The sequence below is a fragment of the Megachile rotundata genome, chromosome 8, assembly GCF_050947335.1.
Source record: "Megachile rotundata isolate GNS110a chromosome 8, iyMegRotu1, whole genome shotgun sequence".
Taxonomy (NCBI): domain Eukaryota; kingdom Metazoa; phylum Arthropoda; class Insecta; order Hymenoptera; family Megachilidae; genus Megachile; species Megachile rotundata.
In genome coordinates, this window is record NC_134990.1 from 17887360 (window position 1) to 17911366 (window position 24007).

The 24007-nt window shown below is 39.4% G+C and overlaps 5 protein-coding genes and 1 long non-coding RNA gene across 10 annotated transcripts in view; 2 read left to right on the forward strand and 4 right to left on the reverse strand.

Moving 5' to 3' along the window:
- Positions 1-3798, reverse strand: part of LOC143265084 (uncharacterized) — a 79729-nt gene extending 75931 nt beyond the window's left edge. Inside the window, exons 1-4 of the long non-coding RNA XR_013039240.1 lie at positions 3656-3798; positions 3497-3570; positions 3172-3340; positions 2932-3083 (exon numbers count right to left, since the gene is read on the reverse strand). This is a non-coding gene — a long non-coding RNA (uncharacterized LOC143265084). The remainder of the gene's footprint in view (positions 1-2931; positions 3084-3171; positions 3341-3496; positions 3571-3655) is intronic.
- LOC100878836 (uncharacterized) lies at positions 9-2930 on the forward strand. 4 transcript variants are annotated; one of them, XM_076535157.1, is made up of 6 exons: positions 9-151; positions 571-657; positions 864-948; positions 1076-1164; positions 1227-1728; positions 2475-2671. In XM_076535157.1, exons 1-5 carry the CDS (start codon positions 83-85, stop codon positions 1422-1424), a joined length of 528 nt encoding a protein of 175 aa, XP_076391272.1. In that variant the 5' UTR covers positions 9-82; the 3' UTR covers positions 1425-1728; positions 2475-2671. The 4 variants fall into 4 exon arrangements, with proteins under 4 accessions (XP_076391272.1, XP_076391273.1, XP_076391271.1 ...); XM_076535158.1 differs by lacking the exon at positions 2475-2671 and having other exon boundaries at positions 16-151; positions 574-657; positions 1227-1535; XM_076535156.1 differs by lacking the exons at positions 9-151; positions 571-657; positions 864-948; positions 1076-1164 and adding exons at positions 1807-1948; positions 2095-2328 and having other exon boundaries at positions 1429-1728; positions 2475-2930.
- A 430-nt stretch (positions 3799-4228) lies between the features above and the next one.
- On the forward strand, positions 4229-16760 carry Nasp (Nuclear autoantigenic sperm protein). Its single transcript, XM_012297249.2, has 3 exons — positions 4229-4483; positions 14739-15515; positions 15616-16760. The coding sequence occupies exons 2-3, from the start codon at positions 14739-14741 to the stop codon at positions 16267-16269; spliced, it is 1431 nt and encodes a 476-aa protein (XP_012152639.2). The 5' UTR covers positions 4229-4483; the 3' UTR covers positions 16270-16760.
- LOC100878722 (uncharacterized) lies at positions 5186-13612 on the reverse strand. Its single transcript, XM_012297248.2, has 5 exons — positions 13285-13612; positions 11262-11486; positions 8231-8338; positions 7557-7694; positions 5186-7108 (listed from the first exon to the last, which is right to left on the reverse strand). The coding sequence occupies exons 1-5, from the start codon at positions 13361-13363 to the stop codon at positions 6849-6851; spliced, it is 810 nt and encodes a 269-aa protein (XP_012152638.2). The 5' UTR covers positions 13364-13612; the 3' UTR covers positions 5186-6848.
- Positions 16539-22218, reverse strand: rempA (intraflagellar transport protein rempA). 2 transcript variants are annotated; one of them, XM_012297250.2, is made up of 7 exons: positions 22087-22218; positions 21307-21607; positions 20970-21217; positions 20590-20908; positions 20301-20517; positions 17264-20234; positions 16539-17169 (listed from the first exon to the last, which is right to left on the reverse strand). In XM_012297250.2, exons 2-7 carry the CDS (start codon positions 21568-21570, stop codon positions 16857-16859), a joined length of 4332 nt encoding a protein of 1443 aa, XP_012152640.1. In that variant the 5' UTR covers positions 21571-21607; positions 22087-22218; the 3' UTR covers positions 16539-16856. The 2 variants fall into 2 exon arrangements, with proteins under 2 accessions (XP_012152640.1, XP_003708275.2); XM_003708227.3 differs by lacking the exon at positions 22087-22218 and having other exon boundaries at positions 21307-21943.
- LOC100883904 (uncharacterized) lies at positions 21887-23933 on the reverse strand. The gene is made up of 6 exons (XM_012297251.2): positions 23565-23933; positions 23355-23493; positions 23161-23293; positions 22610-23093; positions 22333-22533; positions 21887-22275 (listed from the first exon to the last, which is right to left on the reverse strand). Exons 1-6 carry the CDS (start codon positions 23832-23834, stop codon positions 22078-22080), a joined length of 1425 nt encoding a protein of 474 aa, XP_012152641.2. The 5' UTR covers positions 23835-23933; the 3' UTR covers positions 21887-22077.
- Positions 23934-24007: the final 74 nt, after the last annotated feature.

A 24007-nucleotide genomic window follows, 5' to 3' on the forward strand; every position in this document is an offset into this window, starting at 1 on the left:
CAAATTTTCGCGAATTTCTCTGGTATCGAAGGAAAATGATCGAATCTCCTGATCGGATAAGTCTCGAGAAAACTTAAAAGAAATGGCACGTCGTCGTAAGCGTTCTATTTTCCCCTCGTTGGAAACGGTCATTGGAAAAAATAAACATTCGGTAAGATTCGTCGAATGCAGCCGCGTGCATGCGTACGTCAATGCACGTTGTTTCGGTATCGAAGCCATTCCAGTATCTCTTCTATCGTCTAATAAGTGAACCGAAATCGAAACGAAACGATCGAACTTGAGCCTTCGCGCGCTACGATCAGCTACCAGAGTTCTCCTTGTTAGATGACCTCGTTTAATTAATCGATCAACGCGTATATTTATGAATAGATAAACAAGTCGTGAAGAATCGATCGATTAACCTTTCAAGTTTTGCGAAAGAAACAATGAGATTTCGGTGTAGACGAAAGATTAGCGAACGTGACGGACACTTAGTTGGTGTCTTTTTTTTCCTTCCCTTTTTCCTCCGTAGCTTTCGATGCAACTATGTTCCATGATCAATATATAACGTGTTCGATATTTTCCTTTCAGCAGATGGGACAGTTGGCATGCACCCTGTGCGATCATTACATCATGGGAAATTCGGTTTATGTGACGTTGCTTGGCTTCATTGGGACCGTTAGTCCATCGTAATACTCGTTAATTGTTTTGCGTATTATAAAATGTTCATTTAAAGCACGGAATTCTTCCGATTAATCGAAGCGACAGAGGACTCGTGTAATTGGCTGATTTTGTTCGCCGAATAACGATTCATCGACATCGAATGACATATTATTGCAACTGTAAAGGAACTGATGTTGGCATAATAACTTTTTATTTATCAGGTGATTACCGCGTTCGACATTGTTCGAATAATGAATTGCAATACAACGGACAGATCAACGTCTCGAACGGGAAGCAACGAGACCGGTAATTAATTCAAATTTCCAGAATGCTTAGTTTCCAAAAATTCCGAATGGATGAGCTAATTACGTACATGTACTTGCGTCGATGCTTATCGTCCTTTGATAACGATTATTATTTGCTTTTATATTAGTTCCTTTAGAAGTGGAAAGAGACCTGAAACTAATGACTTCGATTCTAGGAATTGAACACTACACTTTCATCATGCTGGGTGCAATTACGGTAAGCGTAATTTCGATTGCTCTTTAAACTTTCTCGATTCTTTTGTCGATATTTATTTTTAGGAGTACCCTGTGTTACACACACCCTGGCTATTGATGCAACTATGCGTGATCATCGTGGAAGTCATTGTATTCTGTGTGAAAGTGTTTCTCGACGGACTTCACGTGAAACGCGACGAGATATTACTGTCTATTTTAACCGTGCACAATTGGCTTCAAGTCTTTTGTCTGTTTCTTCGACAAGCGCGACATACCCGTTAAAATTTATACCAAATTATCGATCTATAGACGCGCGTTTCAATTAATGTCAAATTCTATCTTAATGTTAGAAATAGAAAAATAAAAGTGAAAATAAAAATACAAAATCGCGTCGGAGCGCTTGAACTTGTTTTTTTTTCTTATAATACGTGTGGACAATTTTTATCGATTCATAGCCAACGAATAACTTCGCCGTGTATAAAATTCAATGATAATGATGAAATTAAAAAAAGATCTCTATCGAAGCTCTCCTATCGAAGACGAGAAAGAACGCGAGACGAATAATCGCGTGAAAAGTTTCTCCAAGGTATAAAGAAAGATGCTTAACCTTTCTTTTCTTTTCTTTTTACACGAAATAACTACGTATTTAATAACGTTATCGTAGGTAGAAGCACTATACGTAGCTTTAATATGTTTCTCAACCTATTGTTTGAGTTGTATCGCTTTCGAAGCTGGAGGACGTTCTCCAATTGGAACAACGCTGACAAAATCGGCTGCGTTTAATACGCTTTTCAGAAGATCTTACAGTAACAATATTTCAGTAACGCGCATTATATAATAGTAAAAGAAATAATTCGGTATCGCTCGATCGATCGTTCCCTCTTACAGTGTCCTCTCTTCCATTTCGCATCTCGTGTGAAAGTTCTAAATGAAAACTCTGCTCTGTTTACAGATTTAAAGATCACGATACACGCGAATAACGTAATCACTGGACTGATAAGTACGATAATGATGATACTCGGTGATAAATACAATATTCCTTATCTCTATTTGCCATGGTTGGTGAACACCATGAAAGGAATGGCTCTATACGAAGGACCGATTCTCGTCAACCTAGTCAATATGCTTCTACCTAACGTTACGCTTCCCGCTCGCACTCTTATCCTTGCAGCTTTTCTTTTATACGGTATAAACGTCACGTATATTCGCCTCTTATCAATTAACGCTTGTATCGCTTAACGATTACTTTGACCAATCAACAAAAAAAAGAACCAACCTCTAATACTTGTCGCTTTTATATTGTACATATAAAGCAAGATATTTCTTTTACAGTGGAAGAATTGTTTATTTGGAATTTCGCTTTCATAAAATTTCGACATTGCTGGAACGATTACCATTACCAAAAGGAATCTACCGTCGAAAAAGTTCAAGAGAAATTATTCATTGTACGTCATAAGAAAATGCTGCATCAAGAAAATACAAATTATAAACCGAATATCGCTTTTGAAAAATTAAAAATCGAACGAAAACCGATCGAAATTTCTAACAAAACTGATCATTCGAATTCTCTGGACTGTCTTTTGACGTCTGTCAAAAGTTCCATTGCAAGTAACAACGATCTACTTTCAAGAAATCAATTTTTAGATACATCGGGATAATGAATTTTTATACTTATGGATTTGTACCACGTTGTTTGGCAATTTGACGTTTGGCTTACATACGTGACTCTTTATACCGTATTTTTGTCAAAAAGTGTCGAACATGCAAACAATAAAAATATAACACTCACGTTTCGTCGTCTTCGATCAACCGATGACTGTTGCCTGTCATTTCTGTTTCTCCTGTGATGGAAGAAAAATTGCGACTCGTAACGTAATGACCATCTTGCCCTTGGTAGAACATTCTGGATCAGGCAGTTTCCTACGGGGTCCATTGTTCGAACTGTAGAGCGAAAGTTTCACGATTGTAGATTTTTCGAAATTTTCTAACTAAACCAGTATTTACGATGATTATTAATTATATTGCTTACAAGATATCACTATCACGATTGTTTTTGGCACATTGGACACTTCGTTTCCGCACTTTTATCACTGTTTTCACTGTCAAAAACCGGAGCCGAAATTTTGCCCGACAATTAGACGCCGTTAGACACCGGTAACCAAAATGGCTGCCACTCTCGATATTTCGACAGCTTCCCGCTAAAATTCATGGAATAGTGACGTCATACATTTTCACGAAAACTCTCGAAAACCGATATCATAATTTATATCATATTTGATAATAAATCAAAAAAAATATTCCGTTCTAAATTATTCCGATGAAAATTAACGTTAATGTAAATATAAATCTCTTACCTGCAAGTACACGTTAATTTATGTTGAGGGTAGCAAGCTAACAAGTGTCGGCGACAACAAGCAATTCATATTTTCTGCAAAATACTATCGTATTATCAAGATTTACACATAAACTATTAATTATCGTGAAAGGGAGTTAATAATTAATATATTACGTACATTTAGCGATTCGTAATTAACAATTAGTATACAACTTTTCCTCGCAACTAACGACTCTGTACTTCCTATTACCGAAGCGAAACTGCGGGAAGTAATGGAAAGTGCGCAGAATTTGAAAAAGTTACAGTGCGCAGATTGCGAATATCGAAGTGCTTCGATCGATGGTAATCCTCAATACGTATGATATATATGCTATTTTTAACACGTTTTCGCTCCATTCTCGTTATTATCACGTAAAATGTTCCGATATTGTGACTGTTGTTACCGTGATGAAGATAAATATTAATATTAATTATTACATCCTCATTTGTGAATGTAGGTAATTTCGATATATCGAAATAAATTTATTCGAGATTTATTGCAAATATATATTAACTATTAATATTTAGATTTATTTAAAAGTTATGCGTAAAAAAAAGCAAAATTATAAGTATAATCAAATGGAAGGTATATTCTGAAGAAGTTATTCAATTTGAAATGTCGCGTTTGTAAAATAAATGTGTCCCGCCTTGAAGCTAGAAATGGCGGTAAAAATAACTGCGCGTGCGTGGCAGGTGTTCAGTTCACATCGATGCAAGTTCCTCGTTGTGCTCATGTTGTGCTTGACACTCGTACATACAAGTTGCACGCGTGCCGGTAATAAACCGTTGTTTGGTATAACGGTCGTTCCGTTAAATCTCCTCGAATCTTTGTACATAAATTTGCTCGTAACCGTTAAAGTAAAGCTTGTGATAATTAGAATTTCGCGTGCAATTTACGAACAGTATAGTGAAAACGTGTCTGTCCTTAAAAGAGCGTCAATTCTCCAACAATTGAAAGAAAATCAAGGTATGTACATCATTCTCTTCGTATTCTCTGCACGCTACTCTTTTAATCTCGTGTTTTCGTTACACAATTAACAAACATTTATACGAATAAATATGTTAAAAAAGTATATGTTTTGCACATTTGTAAAACAAGGTCGTCCTTATTTGAACGATTTTAACGGATATCATGCATAACGTGGGAGTTTATTTTTGTACACGCATACTCGAGTACCAACGAGTTCACGCTTACCTACCTTTGTTATTTACTGTTGCAAAAAACATTTTGATACGCGAGAAACTGTGATACGTTTATGAATGTGCGCGTGTATGTGTATAGAATGTTATTGAATGTAAAGTACAACGTATCCCGCGTTACATATACTTGTAACGGTCGGTCACGTGTTCAGTATTTTAGTGTTCGTTCGTACGTATAGCACCGGCATGTGTTTGCGCGACTGCTTGTGGTCGTTTGTCGAGATCCATATTTTTGCAAAGATTGTTTGCGAAACATAACCTCTCAATGACACGAATATATTTTCAATTTCTTCATAACGTATACGTCACGGAAAATCTTAAGACGCTTTACGAAAATAAGTCTGTTATTTCTTCTTAAAAGTTACGAGGAAACGTTGTTGAATATTTTAAACGATCAGTAAAGTTATTACTACTCGCATTAACGTTGATCTGTTACGCGTTCAAAAAATGAATCAATCGGGATACTACATTGTTTATACATAGCTTATTCTTTTTATTGCATTTATGGTACATTAATTTCAATATAACAAATAACACGGGTCAGGTAAAAAATGTGACAATCAAGAAAATATCATCAGAAAAATGCATTTCACTTAAATAAACACACGGAGAAAAGTTTTGCAAGCTTATTCGTATATATCTTTATAGTATCCGATAACTGGCAAAACTTAGTCCCCGGGTATAATGGATGCTTCCGTTCGAAGCACCTTCATTTTCCTTAAATCTTAATGGACGAATTGTAATTCACAATCCTTCGTACAATATACATTTTATTAGCGTATGCCCTCATTTTTTCACCGTAACAAGTTGTAGCAAAAGCTAAATTCTTCTTGCAGACACGCGTCGTTGCTCGTGTTGGCTCCAACAAGTTTACTGCTATGCTAACGCGTATTACAAACATGCTTATCTCTCTAACTGTAAGGCGATCGAATTATACTATGGGCATCTATGGTATATATTACATTTCGTATTTAAATTTTCAAGCAAAGTTCAACCAATTTCATCGTAGCTTCTAAAAAGTTTCAAATTACTTCGAGTTTAAATCAGACCCGATATAAGTTTAACAATATCTATCATGTTTTTTGCGAAAAGAAGAGAAACCGATTCCAAAGATTTTCGACTAAACATATAGACTAGGAGATGCAAGATAGCATTACTCTTACGTTAATTGACTAATTTGACTGCAAATCAAAAGCGAGGTAACCGTGTACGATGTTTCTTATCGTTTCTGTTCTACTTAGTACATCATAGTATCTTTGCCTCAAAAAACTTTCTTCCTACGTGTTATCTCGTATTCATGCATTTATAAATAGCTTAGGTCTGTGTAAAAATCTATACGAGGAGAAGGTGTTTAAATGATCGAAATGCTTAAATTGAATATGAAGTAAAAGAGACAAAAGAAATAAAAAAAAAAAAAAAAGTAGGAAGTACGGTTTAACTTAGAGATACAAGATTTAATATTTGAGAATTTTCATAAAATAGAAATATCTACTACAACCCTTCTCTGCATATAGTTGTTCGTTCGATCATTTACCTTTATATTTCTTTTTGTCTTTTTCTTCTTTTTTGTCAAAGACTAGAGATTCGATAAATTGTACAAAACATTGCATTCAGAAGGATGGGCAAAAATTGTGCTCCTTCTTACTCTTCGTGCCTTACATAGATTCAAGCTACAATCGACAAACAATATGCGACGCACGTTACCTGTTGATAAACAAATGATTATGCCTTCGAGGTGGTCTTTTTCAATTGTCATTTCGTTTCTGGAAAAAATACTCTGAAAGTTTGTTTCAATGTCGAACCCTATTTTCAAACTGTTCCTCTTAAATATCGAAGTTTACGCGATACACCTGAGTTGTTTTAATTTTCAAGATAAAATTGACAATTTGGCAAGACTGATCATATAATATACGATTGTAATTTCACGTTTCACCGATCAATCGCGTATCATTAACGAGCTGATTCGGTCGATATTTGGACAAATCGAGGGTTTCCAGTCGAATCAGCAACGACCCACGTTACTTTATGGATAAACATTTCTCTCTCCCGCTGAGCATACCAGAAGGGTCGTCGACATCGAAACACTATCATAACTCTTGGAAACGACCTTAGACCTCGAAGGCCTCCCACTGCTACGCTATCATAGCCGCGATGGGGCTGAAACGCATTATTTTGCTGAGCAAGATCCACGCCACCGAGGCGAGGGCGCAAAGCGTGACTCCACCCCAACCAAAGTCCATACTCCAGGAGCTGGTGAATCGTCTCGCCTTGAGAACGTTACGTGGAGCGGGTCCACCGATCACGCCATCCTCAGGACCATCCAATATTCTCGCACCCCGATCCTGGGCTCTTTTGAAATGAATGATCGTCAGGGTGAACAATGCGAACGTGGCTGAAACAATTATTATCGTTTAAAAATTCTTTCTTTTTTTTTTCAAAGTACTCGAAAACAACAACACCGTTCATTATTTCATTCGCGTTGAAATCTGGAAGAAAAACTTGATCAAAGTGCAAAGTCTTTTGTTTAAAACTACGGATAAGTTTAATCCTGCCGTGATGGAATTATTGAACGGTGGTCGAGACTCGGTATATTTATGAGACGGCGATGGCTGTTTCACAGATTGCACACGAACCGAACGCGTAACTTTGTAACGTTAAGCGATCTTCGCTCTTGCGAACAGCGGCTTATTCAGCTGCGGTCAGCCCGACGAGAGAGCATAGAAATCCTTCCCGCAACCAATATCCCGCCACAGTATATTCTACGCTGACGAAGTTTGTTTAGCTAAAGCGATTACTATCGTAACGTTGCTTTCCGAACATCTGTTTAACGATTAACTCACCTGCCAGTAAATACATGACACCGGTAACGAGAACCGCCGATATCTGATGCCTGCACAGTCCAAAAAATCCTATGAGGACTGCTGTGCCCAGAATGATCAGGCACACTAGAGAACACGAGATACTCAAATTCTGCATCCCTGAAAGGAAACACGAACATCTACCGTTTGTATCGTTACTTGTATTTAACCCTTTCAGTCTGATATTTTTTACGTTCTCTAAACGGCAAAAGTATCGAAGTATAACGAGTAGACTCCTTTTATATTATATCGGTAATTTAGCTCGGATTTTCAGGCATATTATTAGTGTACCGCTAACGTCAAAGCACATGGCGATTGCCACGATAGCGCGTTACCATCAAATTTTTCGTTTTCAAAGCCTCGATCCGTGTGGAAATTTAACGAAAGTCTACCGTACTTTGATTATAATCCGATATCGTAATATTCAATATTCTAGTACTACGCGATAATCGTTCGATGCGGATACCATTTCAGATAAGTATTTTAATTGATATTTTTAGGACATAAAGCTAGTAGGTGAACTACTCTCGTTTCGGGAGAATTATCAAGTTACAGAGAGTCTTCTGTCTATTCTAAAGTGACAGTAACGTAACAGTAACGTAACAGTAACGGTGAAAATAAAAGAAGGGAAGAAAGGAAACGTTGACCGTACTCACGGTTTTGCCAGGCGGCACGGATCTCCTCGTGTGCTTCGTCGGGTGTCAAGTAGTTAATGCACCTCTCCTGCGGAAAACCTACCTGACCCAGTAGTCGTATTTCCTCTTCTGAAACGAGAGAAACGAAAAAAAAGCGTGAACTTTAAAGCTGCGAAGCGAGACCGAACTTTCGCGTTTCATTTTACCCTGTTAGATTCGATTTATCAATTGAACGATTTCTCGTGTCTCGTTCTTTCGTATCATAAAATTTCGATGACAAGTTTTTAACGTTCAGCTCTCGCATATTTAGCACGAGGAATGTAATGTCGGAGTTGGAATTTAGTTCTTTCTTTAAATTTTAATATTCCTCGATCCGAGGTTAATTCTTACGGGTATATATTCTCGTAAATGGAGTAGCAAACCTTCGTCTGTTCCGAATAGTTAATTAATTTAATTTACATAAAAATAATTGAAAAATGTGTAACGATTTCATTCGGTTGTCTAATTACAGGTTTTAGCCCGATAGAAACGTTTGCCTCTATTTCGCGCGATCGATCGATTTTTATCGGCCGCTTAAGAGTCTCGTTTACAAATGGATTTACGTACGTTATCGATTAATCGGATACTTGTGACGAGTAGTTGGGTTAAGTTGGCCCACGAGCACAGAATAGTTGGAGCGTGAGATTCGATATCAGATTCCGAATACTATCGTCGGAGAGGACGAACTTGAACGTGGATTTCCGTGAAATGTCAGGAAGACGAGGGATAAGGCCATCATCGAGGTCGTGGAAACTTTGAGAATCGAGTAATAATAAATCCTGAAGCAGAAATAGATCGATCCAAGTTCATCGGGTCTAGGTTACCCGTCTTCGAGCTTACATGTACGTATCGGAAACTCGTACAGCATCGATCCAAGATAATTAAAGACCAGCTTTCTTTTTTCGTCGATCTCGAATTCTCGTGTGTTCGAACATTAGTCGAGAACAAGACAGATAAAACAATAAATACATAGACGAAATTTTGATTCGTTTCTACGAACGATCAATCTGCCTTCGTTCGAAAAATTTTGCATCGGCATTCGTCGTGAACCGTATAAAATTTGAACGCTTAATAAGCTTCGTTCTCGCGCCACGATTAAAATCAAGTAATCTTCTAAATGTTAAATCTCGTACAATCGAATGAATTCTGTTACTACGTACATAATTCGTGCAAGAACAGAAGAACACGATGTTAAAGCAAATCGCATGCTGACACAGGATAACTAAAATCGTAAAGTTGCTTCAGGATTTATGAGCTCAGTTTTCGTTCGATTTTCGCGAAGAGATCGTGTTATTTCGAGAAACGTTGCACACGCGCTATTCTAGACAGAGCGTTTCGTGCTTGGCGTGACCAGGAACGATCGAATGAAGTTCTCTAAAAAAAAAAGTTAAACGAACGAATCATGCAGTCGAACTCCTACAAGGTCAAGTTCGCTCCTCTAAAAAACGCATCCCGTTGCTTTAGAAGAAGCATCGGTAAGTTACACGGGGTAACTTTAGATCAGAGTGGCTAGGTCATAGATCGTAATAAATAGAGTAGCGATAGATCGAAGTGTTCGTACATTTATCTGGCAGACGCGAGGTGGATACAATTTTTATGCGAAATACCAAAAAACTCATTTTTTCTCTACGTTTTTTCGCGACGAAGCAAGAAAATTGAACGTCCAGAAGGTACATTCGACCGTAATTGCACGCCCACTCGTATAGCGATACGATCGTCAGGAACAGAGTTACCGGTTGACGATGGAAAGTTTTGGAGTTCCAGTGTCAGGAGTTTTTTCAATTAAACGTTCGACGACAACGACGCGTTGACAAAATGTCGAGCAACAACTTGGAACGACTTTATCTTTCCTGTGTTTCAACTGGACATCGAGAAGAAGCGTTAACTAATTGCATTACTCGTTATATCAATAACACGTTGATTAACCTGTGGTTGTATCGTAAAAGTCTTCCAAAAGACAATCGAACGTGATCTTATGTCGTTCGACTGATGGATTCGATCTCGTTCCACAGTAAAAAATCTCAGTCTTCGTAGCACCTAAGCCGAAACAAAGAAACGAGTCGATACTAAGTGCCATCGATAGGAATATTTGTCGCTAGCGATAATTCTTCACCCGATACAAAGAGATACGAAAAGTCGTTTTTCGAAAGGAGTTTAATTGAAGTTTGATAGTCGATAAAAAGTAGTTTGATCGGAAGTACAGGCAAACTGTAATTACGTGGGGTAGATAATGTTTTTCTGTTCGACTGGCTGTTCGCGTCACACCCTTTCGTACTTTTCCACGATTGACTTTTTCCGGGACGCTTTGTTCATTTTTTCCCCCGTGGGAAAAACGACCCGATTTCTCCGGTATTTTCTTTAGATGCTAGGAAGTTAGGCCGACTGCTTCTCGTCGAATATCAGGGCATGTAATAATTTAGCATAGGCAACGAGATAACAAATTTGTCAGCTATTATCGTCATGAAAGAAAGAAAGAAAGCCAAGGTATCCTTAAAAAAAGGTTTACAGTTTCTCTACGCTTTCCTCTTTAAGTAAACGAAAGTGATTGGCAGGGCCTTCCAACAACGAAACATCCAAGATGTTCACGGTCACGACATGCTTAGTCAGACAGCACGATGTTTCAGATCCTAATCGACTGGTCGATAGGCTGGTCAGAGTCAAGGTGGTGGTGTCTATGTATAGAACATTTTCATACAGAAACGCGTCATGGCTACATCGAAGTGATTACGCGAAAAGGTGTGTACATACACTTGCATTAAAGCGCAAAACACACTTGCATCGTACAAAATCGATTTTCCATACGAGTCGGCAAAGGAAATTCTCGAATTGTTCTGTCCTGCAGGATAATATACTTAATATTTTCGAGATCTTACGTTTTCAAAAATTTATGACTTTTCTTTGTTTAGAATAAACATGGTTAGAATTATTTTAAAAAGGGAAGAATTATTCGTCGGGTAAAAAAGACGAGGATCCGGCGGGAATTGGAAACGTTTGATAGTATTCTGTATGTTACCTGTAAGCGAGACGCACATGATCCAAATACCGCCGTACATGGGGACAAGAAAGGTGGACCGTCTGTTTGTGTGGTGGTTCCTGTGGCCAGAAGGCGGCTCGAGCAACGCGACCTGTCCATCCAAGTACCACGTGAGGGTAACATTAGCGTGACTGAGCGCTTCCTTGTCCCATCCAACTTCTTCCCAATGGTCCGACATTATCGCGCCACATAACAACCCAGTTGCTGGAACATAGAGAGAAAATTTGTTCATGGACCAGTCACGTTCTGTATCGCGTGTCAGATATATCCTTTGTGGCGCGGTGGCCTCGTTATTTTAAGTCTCTGGAAGTTTGCGATGTCGAAGACCCCCCGGCGATGTGCATAATAATGGAACAGTGAATAGAGTTGCGGAGTACTTTTCAAGCTTTATGCTAAGCTTCCGAAACTTTCGATCTTCGTCGATTTTCTTTCAAGGGGCTATCTATGACAAAACTTGACCAGTATTATTAAGAAATTATCCACAGTTAGGAAAGAAGCAGAAGAGCTAGAATTTAGCAAGTTAATTGATAGAATAATTTTTGGTTGAGCTCGCGAAAAGAGAGATCGATGTCTCGATTTTCGGCGTACGCGGCTAACGAAAGAAAAGTATTTGCTTGGTGCCGTTAAACCACTGTCTCGGAGCTGACTCGTCAGAAAAAAAGAGCGCAGCTAGTCTTGTGTTCCTGCGACGCGTACTGATCCCATTACGAAAGATTAAAAAGAACGATTCCACAACGTTGGTCAGGATCGATGCTAATATACAAGAATTTCCGCGTTTAATGCCCATCGTGAGCTAGCCCGACGAGAGGCTTCGTTTTCCTTCGCGCCACAGCTCCACCGCCGAGAAAATTTTATCGCATAAGAAATCTGCTAGCGGTCGCTGTCGAGAGCCCTTTAGCAAAACAGGAGCACTTCTCTCTCTCACTCTCTCTCTCTCTCGAGTGACCGTATCTTCCTCGGTCGAAAAAGGAAAAAAAAATAAAAGAATGGAGTACGATGCAACGAATTCAACCGGTGGTTGCTGACCCTGCCACGTGAACTGGAAAATGACACTGACAAAAGAAGATTTTGTCAACGATCGGAAAATTACCGATCGACGTTCGAGATCGTAAGAGGATCTCGAAGGGAAGACACGTCCGTTCAGTTGTCGTAGTATGTGAAATACTCTTTTCTTTTCCGTTTTATCTCGAAGGAGATATTTTAATCGCTGCGTATTCGTTCCAGATACCGATAGTACTATTCGTTTACACGAAGCTCATCGAATCGCGCCAGGACCATCAAAAGCAGCAAGAATACCTTGATCGATTAAAAATCGACTGGAAGGAGAGCAAACGTCCCGTTCTCTTGGATAACGTTATTAACTAGAAACAAACGATTCGAAGGCGTGCCGATCGCGATAATAAACAGAACATATGTACAGCAAATCGGCGAGAACAATGTTAAACAGGTTACGAAAGCATCATTATCCACGTGCTTCAGCCTGAACAGCCGTGGTCCGTCTAATTAGGACATCAAACACAAACCCAGTCGTCTCACCGTTTCAAAACACGCTCCAATTATCACGGTTAACGCGGTAGAACGAGAAAAATTCACGCGATTTTCAAGAACAGTCAGATACATCGAAAGCTTCTCGTACCATGCATGTCGGAAGCTCGACGTAAATGTATCTTCGATCATTCTGGTATTCGAACCATCTTTCAAAATGGCCCAGAAACGCGATCCTTCGGATCAGCTGATCGCGTAGCAAGATATTTACACGCTTGAAAAGAGACGGGAAGAAGAGACGCAGCTTTCGCGTCGTCGAACACCGAGTCTACGAAGCAAACGACGGAGAAACAAACGGTTTATCGATTATCTATTGCGTGGATCTTGACGAAAAGCCGGTTGAACGAATCTAAACAATAACACGACGCAACGAATAGGAAAAAAGAGAAAGGGGAAGGAAGGAAGGAAAAAGCGTATTCGTAACGATGAGAAGCAAAATCGAATAGAATTGCGTTACCTGCAAAAGTGAGAGCTAGCGTAGCAACGAGAAAAATCAGACGTGGACCAGGGGCCCTGGGTACACGGGTAGGCTCCATCCATGCAGGTGGTGCCCAGGGCGACCGCTGGCAGCCCACTGAAAACCCGTACAACCGCACCGACAGTCGCCAGTTACGCACTGACCAATCGTCACCCCCAGAGCCCCTATGTTTTCGGTGACTGTTCACCACGTCGAGAGAGAGAGCAAACGACCAGCACGCCCTCTCCGTTCTGCGTCGAAGCGCACGAAAATCGACCGACGTACCACCCGACCGACTACCCCACCCGGATGCTGCGGACAACCCATTTTCTGATCCTTTGCCTTTTACCTTCTCTTCTTCTTTCTGAAGCTCTTCCTTCCACGATTTTCTTCGTTTATTCCCTTCTTAATTTCGCTTCGGTGCGAACGAACGATACACCACCCGATGTACGCTGCATCGTTCTCATTTAGAAGAACCTTCGGAATAGATGATCTAGACTCGCTGCTTCTTTTCGAGGATCGTTTCTTTCCGTCGAAACAGTCGCATGACTTTGGTACATCGTTAATTAAACCGTTACGCTTCGCCTATAAAAAGATATAAAGAACGGTCGGGGGAGTAGTTGGCACGTTATTAAAATCTTGTTTTTAGTTTTCATAGACTTTATTGTTCCCTCGTGCTGCGTTGTTATTGTCCCTGAAAACTTTCTCGGTTACTTCGGTAATTGCAAACATGAAAATTAGCTAATCGCTGTTGCGGCAAAGTTCTTTCGGAGATTCTCGACCGGGCGTATCGTAATCAGAGGTATAGTTACGATTCGAACACGCGACTGCGATCCATTCGATGCGAACTATAAACTGCGCCACCGATGTCACTCGATATTATAAGGGGTTAAGATGGCATTAGAAGTATCTTATGTTACATAACGCTCTTAAGATGTTTTTTGCACACGAACATAACACGATTTTATTTACCCTCGTTCTCGCGAAAAACAACTCGTTTCCTATTATTCTACTAATTATCGATCTGTGAACTGTGTACGGTAATCGTTTGCAGTGTTTCAAACTGTATCGGTTCAAGAAACTCGATACAACCGCGAGAAACTTATCTCGAGAACTCGGCTTGTTAGCTGCAGCTCGTTTGCGAGAGAGTCAGGAAACGACGATTGTCTCTTAACGAGGTGCTCTTGCTATTCTGACGCTGGCTCGATACTCGACGGCCATTTAAATGCCAGCCCGTTATCCAAAGCAGAGCGGTAAATTCTTAACACATTCGGAGATTTCCGAGTTCATTAACGTTAAGTAACGTATTATACCATGCCCAAGGAAAATGTTGCGCCGTCAGGTAGAGTCCGTACGGAAACACGACACGTATTACCGGGAAAGCCCAAAAGACTTGGTCAGCTTCTAACCGACACGATTCGCTTCTAACTGAAACGATCTATTTCGTATTGCAGATGGCTGACGTTGCCGAGAATACAGCATTTACGGACCCAGCAACCGCGATATCCCACGGGAAACGTCACCTGTTGGTACGCGATTACACCATGGCCGTGACCGCATTGGCGCAAGCCTGTCAGATGCTCGTCGAGAAACACGGGGACACCGCGGACGAACTGGGTGAACCTTACCTGCTCTACGGCCGTGCTCTTCTTGGTCTGGCCAGAGAAGAGGCCGGTGTGTTGGGCGGCGGTGTGCCGGGAAACGAAGATTCCGTGGAAGACGACGAGGAGGACGAGGAGGAGGTTGAAGACGAAAAGTTAAGCAACGTGGACGAGAAAGAAGAAGAAAATGAAGAGCGCGCGAGCGACAATGGAGCGAGCAACGACGCGAAAGAAGTCGACGGGAAAGTTGACGAATCGAGATCGGCCGAACAGCCCGATAAACCAGAAACGGAGAAGAAAGGAGAGAAACTAGAGGCGGGTAGCGAGAAGAAGGAAGAAAAGAAGGTGGAGCCGCAAAGCGAAGAAAAAAAAGAAAATGTTGAATCTAACAGCGACGAAAAGAAGGAGACGGGAAAGTCGGATTCTAATAAAACCGAGGACAAGAAAACCTTAGAGCAACCAACCCAAAAGAAAAGCGAGGAAGTTAAAGCAGGATCTAGCAAGGACATGAATCATACCAATGGTCCTTCTTGCTCGACGACCGAACAAAATGGAGACGCGAAGGAGAACGGAGACGATGGAGAGGATATTGGAAAGGAGGATGAAGACGACGAAGTCAATAACTTGCAGGTACACGAGTAAATGTTTCTTATCATTTCCTATATACGTATATATCGAAAGTTTTCTAGCTCGTGAACACAACTATCTAACGTTCACTCTTACGTTAAAGGTGGCTTGGGAGGTGCTGGAATTAGCGAAATTAGTGCTGCTGAAGCGTGGACAAAGTGGATGGAAGCTGCTAGCGGATGCTTATCGACTTCTAGGAGAGGTAGCCATGGAAGGTGGAAATTTCCAAGGTGCCTTGAATGATCTGCATCGATGTTTGGAGTTGCTGCAACAAATTGAACCTCAAGAACCAAGAGCAATAGCAGAAATCCACTATCAGCTAGCGTTGGCCCATTCTTTGGGCAATGAATTCGACGCCAGCATCGAGGAGTTCAACAAAGCGACCGAATTGTTGGAGGCGCGTATAAAAGAACTGGAAGAGATAAAGGAACCGCCAAAAACGGACGATTCTTTTTACACCGTGGAAGGGGAGATACAAGAGCTGAAAGAACTTTTGCCAGAGATTCAAGAGAAGATCTCGGACATGAAGGATTTCAAACAAGAAGCTTGCAAGCTTGTTATAGAAGGCATTAAGAGCAAAGTAGCCGGTGGATGTTCCAACGGTGCTGGACCGAGTGGCAGCAGTGATTCTACGACAAAAATTCAGAAACCCGCCAGTGACATATCGCATTTAGTACGGAAGAAGCGAAAAGCCGACGAACCAGAAACAGAAGTTGCGTCACCGTGCAAAAAACCAACGCCGGAGAAGACTGTTTGAACAGTTTTAACTAGTTTGGTGCACTTGAGACATTCTTGATATCTTGTTGCTTCGTTTTACAAGGCGTTTTACGCGATGATAATTGGACAAAAAGAGAAAACCGTATCGTACGCGAAACTTTTAGCGTTGGACCAAGAACGTAGAGCAACGATCATCGATACCGGCGAGAACATTACAAATTGTGAATGTCTCTCGACACCGCGAAACATATTTTATTCGAAAGCAGACTCGTTTCATCATACTCTCTTTTATTTCATGATTACGATTCGTCTAATAAATGTCTTTTATTTTCGTTCTGTTCGTTGCTCTGTACAATTCGTCTATTTATTATGTATCTAATTTGACTTTAACATTCAGCGAGTCGATGTTCATCATCCAAAATTACAATCTTTTATAAATTCTTATTTTCTAGGATGTAATAAAACGTTAGGGAATAAGGCTGTTTATGTATAAGTCTGATTAATAAACGTTAAATGATGATTTTTTTTAAATGCATAACTAAATGCATAACTCCACTGCATAACTACATAATAATCGGACTCATGGACGGATTGATAATTTCACGTGTATCCTATCTTCTAATTTACTTATTCGCCTAAAAGTTCTTCGATGTCGTCTTCCCTGTCAGAACTTTCTTCTCGTTCGATCTTCATTTTGTAACCGAGCGCTTCCAACACGCTCACGTTGTAGTAATAGGTTAAATTAATTCCAGGTACTAAACGTTTTAATTCCTCTATAGTAGCGCGTGCTTTATCCGTGTCGCCGATGTCGACGTAGTGCTGCGTGATAGTCGCAAACAAGTCACCGCGACGTACCGATTGTTCCAAATCAGGTCCATGAGATTCGAGCAACTGACGCACTTGTTGCGTCGCTGCGCTTGTCTCTCCCCTATCGAACAATCTATAACGAGCATTTACGACACCTTATTAGTAACTGTGTTTCATATTAATAATATTTTACATATGAAAATAAAAAAAGGACAGTTATAACGTACTTCTTGATGTCTAGGTAACGTCTGATCGCAGTTATCCTATTGTTCACCAGATCGATAGCTCTTTTGTGAATATCTGGATCTCTCGGAACGGTTACCTTCGCGAGACACCTACTGGCTTGATTCAAAGCATCGAGCGCCTTCTCGTAGTTCTGAAATTCGTCGATCTCCACTTGCGCACAAGCCACGTAAAAATTAGCCAACAAATCCATCGCTTTTCCCTTCGAATAAAAATTAATAATATTCTTTAATATTTCCGGTTGATTTTGCCAATCTAACGACTGTAGATAATTTCCAGCCATGATATAAATCTCTCTCTGTCTAGAGACTTGTGCGAAGAAGCAAATCTTCTCGGTATCGCCCGATTTCAGTAAGGCCTTCATGGCTCTCAACTTGTTTCCAGCTTGAGTGAACTTCTTCGTCGCTAAGTGGTAGTTTCCTTGTTCGAAAGCGATCTCGCCTATTCTATGTAATATGGAAATTCGAAGTTTCTCGCGTTCTATGTCATTATCTGCTTTATCCAGGGTCATCTTTTCCGCCAGATCTTCGCTCAACAGAATGTTGTGTTCTTGAATCAGTTCCAGAGCTTTCATGTATTTCCTTCCTGTTGCGAGCAAATCAACGGCTTTCTCGATTTGATCGTTTTCAACGAAGTAACTAGCGCATTTCTCTATCAATGCTGGATCGGAATCCGCATTAACATCCATGATAATAAGTTGCAGGGCACTATACTGTTTGGTCTTGAATGCAATGTCCAAAGCCTTGTGCAGCAGACCAGCTTTATGATACAACAAAACAGCCTTATCCGACTGATCATTTTCTTCGTAATATTTCGCAACATCTATTTGCGTCTGTCTTGGTGCAAGCACAGCTAGGGGCCATAATTCTTCGAACATGTCATGTTCTTTACACAAGCGGATCGCGTTCGTGTAAGCCTTGGCTATCGTATAAAAGTGAATGGCATGCGCTACGTTGTTTTTCGATTCATAATACGCAGCCAGATGATACGCAGACGCGGCATGATTCGTTCGCAACACCAAATCGCTAGCCTCGTCTTCTCTACCGAAGTAACAGAGTAATCTTGTCATTGCCAACGTGTTCTTTGCTTGTTCGTACAGTCGTAACGCTCCCTCCATGTCGCCCGTTGATTCTATGTACTGTGCATGCCAGTTTTTAATCTCCGGATCGTCGGAATTATTAAGATACGTCAGTAATTCTCGCGGTCTCGTCAACAACATTCTTGGAACTTCGAATCTATGACACTCTGCTCTCGTGTACATGTCTATAGCTTCTGTTATTTTACCTTCTTTCTCGAGAGCTCTCGCATAATTGTAACAGCTCGTTTTTTCACGAATTTTCTTCTCGTTTCTAGCCAACTCTATGGCTTCCTTAAACTTATTCCGCGCTTCGAGTAGCTTGCCCAATAGATCCAGTCTCCCTGCCTCGCGGTAAAGACGTTCGGCGTCGTTATACAATCCAAGCTGTACAGCCAACATCCCCACCTTGGCTTCCAGGTTTAAACCTTCGTCTTGCATAGCTTCTCTCAGCGCCCTTGCCCCCTTAACTTGTTTCGTGTGACCCAAACACAAAAGAGCCATATTTAACTGTTTCGTTTTCACGCACATTCTAGCCAAACTCTTCCAAATACCTTCGTTTTTTATAGATTTTATCGCCTTGAAAGCTTCATCCATGTTAGCAACGCTTATGTGAAAACTGAAATCCAGTACAGCTTTTTTTGTTATAGCATCGCATGTGTCTAGTTCCTCGAATTCCCTCATGGCCAATTTCCTCACTCTGCTACTATTTTCGACGTTCTTCTCCGAGTTTAGAATAATTATGTGCGGAGCCTGAACACCCAGTAATCTGGAATTTTCATCTGTTACCGGTTTTATGTCCTGTACGACAATCCCGTGATCCGACGTCGCGAATATAGAAACCAAAACTACATTGACCTTTGAGACATCGTAGCCATTTTCATTCATCTGTTTCGTTGAATGTTTAGAATCTCGACTATCCAATCTTTGAGCACGGCATATTAGCAGTCTAGGATCATCCACGTCCCAGCAATGAGCAGTTACTAATCTTCCTTTGCATTTTACAGCCAGACCAGTATCATCTTCGTCGATGTCATTAGATTCCGCGAAATCAAATTCGTGTATCTGATCGCTTTCTATGTCCCAAACGTATAAAATCGAACTGGGCATCAAGTTAGTCATGGCAACTGTAACGGATACTAAACGACAGTCCGAGTTACACTTTGCCTCAATGATTTCAGCAAAATCATTGATCGCTTCGTAAGTTGCCATTGCTCTGGTATGCAATTTCGCTTCCCTTTTACTTAAGTCCCAAATTTTTAAAATTCCACACAAAGATGCAACCGTAAGATATTGTCCAGTAAGGTCCATCGTGATCGGTTCACCTTCTTCTGGTAACGTAGGTAACACCTGCATAACTGTACCTTCCATCGATCGCAGTTGAATAACTACAGGGGTCAGAACGATCAAAGTGTGCTCGTAAATTAACAGCTTCTCCGTATCGCAATGGAAACTTGTGACCATCGTAGTCGTCACGGAATTATCTTTATATATTCCGTAAATCACGATTTGTCTACCCGAGGATACAGCAATGTGCTCTTTGTTTACAGCTACCAGTTGTATTTGAATGTCGCTTTTCAAAACGTAAGAAAGCTCGTCAATTTCTAGTAAAATTTGAGTAGGTGCGAGTTGACTGGCGCAAACACCGTCATTATATGCAGCACACATTGGTTGTTGATGTAGAATAAAAACATTCGTTATACAATTAACCGCAAGTAATGGATTTCTCAATAAAACAGCTCCCCATGTAAGTTGTTTCACTGTTCCATGAATGCTACAAGATTCTGGTATACTCAACCAACCATTTTCATCATAATCCGTTTCAGCTTTACGTTTCCATAGATAGATTGTTCCCAGATTTGTACCAGCAGCCAAAGTACCTGGAAAATTTTAGTAATGCATTTGTTTCTACATATTTTATGCTCCAAATAATATACAGACAGCACCATTATTTTTGCAAAAAGATATGCTTGTGCAAATCTCTTGCGGTGTAGCGATATTTCCAGGAGATGAATCCGGAGCAGACAGCACGTAACTATCGCCGGTATGAAGATCCCAACAACGGACACCTAATTCTCCTGTAAGAATTGCTAAAGTATTTCCACCGGCCCAGCACATTGCTGGGCTAGTTCGTGACACGTCGCATCTACCGCTGAGTTTCACCTAAAAATAAACATTTACATAAAATTTCGATACTCTTTTCTGGTGGAAGTAAACAGTATGTAATTGAACTACTTTTGTTAATTCGACGAGCCTTCCAGTAATTGGATCCGCTTGAAAATGCCCTATATTTAACCCTTCCGTCATAATAATAACGGAATCTCTACTTTGATGGTGCAATAGAAACTGTAACGCGACACCGTTCGTGTTGAGAACTTCCGTACATTGACCCTGATTGTCAACAAAGTATATTACTCCGCTGCTTGTTCCAACATAAAATGCATAATTATCTCTTTGCGTTGCAACCGTTGTTGGTACAGCCGTTCTAGGACGCCAAGAGCTAAATATATCCAACGATCTTTCATCTCCTGCAATCGCTGCTTTCGCTAAACCACTGAAAATGGTTATTATTTTTTAATCTTTTCTATATCTTCAAAAAATATATTTCAACCCACTTTATATCGAACGCTGATTTCGGTGGAATTGTTTTGAATACTATTTCTGCAAAAGAATCCTTCAGCTCATGGTGAAACATCATTAACAATTGACCTCTCGAATCAATTTTCCAGCCAACTATAGAACCAGTTGCATCCGCCGATACCAATCTTCCTCCATGTTGACTCCATTGCAGAAATGTAATAGGATCATGGTGCGGTGTGACTATTAAGTTAAATTCAACGCTCCCAGTATCGCCTGGCCATACCTAAATACGTATATAATTTTACATATATGTTTACTCCTGTTTACTCTTACAAAACAATTGCTTTAACAAAGTTTTAACAGGTTATTAACCCTCAATTCTCCGCTTTCCCATCCTACAACGAGCCAACGTCTTTCTGGGTGCCATCCAAGAGCTGTCACCTGCGATACTGAATGTCTCGGTGATTCCACATCCTGTACGAGTTCTCCTTGATCATCATAAATAGTTACAAAACCACCCTTATCTTGAGAATATGCAGCAACAGCTAACAAAGGATAATTGGCATGCCAGATTGCGTGAGTACTTATAGAAGCTGTTTCCGGGTTTTGTACGCGTGTATCAAAGTACAGCGACATTATGTCCTGATAGTTGTTTTCACCGTTAATGTCACCGCTGTCATGCGAATTGGTTTCAGTATGTCTCATAAAAATATGTTAAAAGGTACTATTTTAACGACGCAAAATACTGTATGTACATATGTAGGAGTTGGAAATCCATTGAGAAATTAATTCTATTTACATGTTGAAAACTGAAAACTTTTCATTCAACATTTTTCTTACACTTGCTTTATATTGTTTGACAAACAGTTGCCATAGCAATTTCAGATTTAGCGCCATCTTTTATCATTTTAGCAAGTTACATCGGCAAGTATACCGGGAAGTTAAAACATCGTTACTGTTTTCAGAACATTTATTACGAAGAAGTATGATATACAATTGTATGATTATAACGTATTACGTGTTACTTTACTGTTTTATAGATTCGAGTTCTTCATATGAAGTAACTGATTTTCTAAAATGACTATTTTCTACAATTTGTAATATTCTTAATTAAAAATTGATACTATACGTTTAAAATGATATTCATGGTACCTTGAGATACTCCTGTGTCTGAGTTTCCGACTTAGCCTCTGTTTCAGCTAGTAGCGTTCTATACTGTTCCTCTAACAAGCTAACAACTTTATCCATTTCAGTTTGCTTTTTTCTATTCAAATATGTACATAGTTCGTTTTTCTCTTCTTGCAATCGTAATTGTAACGTTTTTATTTCCATATCTTTATTCTATGACACAGAATATAATATAATGCAATGTTCCAAATATTATTTTAAATAAATTACCTTCATTTTGTTCTCAAAATCATGTTCTAATTTCTCTTTTGATTTTTCAAGCTTCACAACAGCTTTTTTCAGGGCACAAACTTTAGACATTAAAATATCATTTTGCTTTTGACTTTCACAATCTATTTCGTTTCTCATTTTGCTAAATTCTCCTTTCATACTTGTATATTGTTCAACTAACATTGCCTGTAATTTATCCTCCTGAGAAAAATATATTATTCGATAACTTACTTAAATGTAAATGAACTATAATATTTTGCAATGCGTAAAAATATACATCTCTAATCTTTGTTTCCAATTTTGCTTCTAAATCACAAATCTTATGGGTCAATGTTTCAATTTCTACTTTTGTTCTCTCGTCTTTGTTCGACAACTCGGTATCTTTCTTTACAAGTAAATCGTGTTTCTTTTGTAACTCCTTATCCTTTTCCTTCATTAACGCATCGAATCGGTCGCATATTATATTCACTTTATCCATCCATTGTCTCTCCACCTCTTTCATTCCTATATCCTTCAAAATAACTTGTGTACTTCTTATTTTGCCGATGAAATTTCTTCTTCTTACCTTACCATGGATGATTTCTTCTAACTTTTCACTTATCATGGCTATACTGTGATTCAATGACTTGTTCTTTACTCGCTCCTTTTCCAACTGGTGCCTCAATTCAGTAAACTGTTCTACAACTGAATAATGATATTCCTGAATAGTTTGCTTATAACTTTCTTCCAAATAACTTTTCATTTTCTGGACATCTGTAAATCTTTTAACAATTTATAACTGTTTAAAATTAATCACCCCTTTCCACGTTCATTTAGTGACATACTAACTTAGCTTTTAAATCAGTCACATCAACAGTTAACTGATTAATACTCGCGGATAAATAATCATGCTCATTCCCGTTATATCTGTCTCGATACTCTACTAACTGATTCTTTAGATAATCATTTTGAGCCTGTAATTCTATAATGACGGTATTATTATGTGCATTGTATGCATGTATACATTTACTCCTAAATCATACTCCTGATATCCATCATATGATGTCTTAATAATAGGTTACTTCTTTGATGTTGAACACATGTTGCATTTGGTCTTAAACAATTACGATGAGATTTCATGGCACAATCCGACAGATCACTTACAGATGAACTAATGCAAACCTGTATTACACATTGATCATTTCTCTTTTTTTTTGTTAAATCAAGATTTACAAATACTAAATTATTAGTACCGTATGATGAGGCTTAGGTAATGGTAGAAGAAGTCCATTGCATGGAGGCTTGCTAAAAATTCCTTTTATATGACCTGCTTTTAGCTGCCTGTACAATTCTAATAGATATTCGTTCCTCAAACGACGCTGCGAACAAGCAGCGTTTAATTTATGAAGCCAAACCTTGCATAACTCTGCATTTTCTGCAGATGTCAATTCTAATACATAAGGTCTAACACGTGCTAAAGTTTCTTTATAACATTCGTCCAATATTACATCTGTCTTATTCATTATATTTTCAAATTTTCAGCATTATTCCCTACATTTGTCACTATTGTATTACTTTCCTGGCTGTAGACACTATTTGAAGTAACTTTAAAAAAAGAATTTTTTAAGAAATTTTTGCCTTTTAAAAAATTGTTGCTTTTGTTTTTCTCGCTCGATGACGAACAAGATGGTCATGA

Coding starts and splice junctions, on each gene's coding strand:
- LOC100878836 (XM_076535156.1), top strand. CDS start 1,630: ATGATAATGATGAAATTAAAAAAAGATCTCTATCGAAGCTCTCCTATC. Junction 1,729..1,806: donor GCGTGAAAAGTTTCTCCAAG/GTATAAAGAAAG, acceptor ACGTTATCGTAG/GTAGAAGCACTATACGTAGC. Junction 1,949..2,094: donor GCTTTTCAGAAGATCTTACA/GTAACAATATTT, acceptor CTCTGTTTACAG/ATTTAAAGATCACGATACAC.
- LOC100878722 (XM_012297248.2), bottom strand. CDS start 13,363: ATGGAGCCTACCCGTGTACCCAGGGCCCCTGGTCCACGTCTGATTTTT. Junction 11,487..13,284: donor GCTAGCTCTCACTTTTGCAG/GTAACGCAATTC, acceptor TCTATGTTCCAG/CAACTGGGTTGTTATGTGGC. Junction 7,695..8,230: donor CCGTGCCGCCTGGCAAAACC/GTGAGTACGGTC, acceptor GTTTCCTTTCAG/GGATGCAGAATTTGAGTATC.
- Nasp (XM_012297249.2), top strand. CDS start 14,739: ATGGCTGACGTTGCCGAGAATACAGCATTTACGGACCCAGCAACCGCG. Junction 15,516..15,615: donor ACGAAGTCAATAACTTGCAG/GTACACGAGTAA, acceptor CTTACGTTAAAG/GTGGCTTGGGAGGTGCTGGA.
- rempA (XM_003708227.3), bottom strand. CDS start 21,639: ATGAGACATACTGAAACCAATTCGCATGACAGCGGTGACATTAACGGT. Junction 21,218..21,306: donor GGGAAAGCGGAGAATTGAGG/GTTAATAACCTG, acceptor ATACGTATTTAG/GTATGGCCAGGCGATACTGG. Junction 20,518..20,589: donor GGCTCGTCGAATTAACAAAA/GTAGTTCAATTA, acceptor GTTTATTTTTAG/GTGAAACTCAGCGGTAGATG.
- LOC100883904 (XM_012297251.2), bottom strand. CDS start 23,834: ATGAATAAGACAGATGTAATATTGGACGAATGTTATAAAGAAACTTTA. Junction 23,494..23,564: donor TACCTAAGCCTCATCATACG/GTACTAATAATT, acceptor TGTGTAATACAG/GTTTGCATTAGTTCATCTGT. Junction 23,094..23,160: donor GTGACTGATTTAAAAGCTAA/GTTAGTATGTCA, acceptor AATTGTTAAAAG/ATTTACAGATGTCCAGAAAA.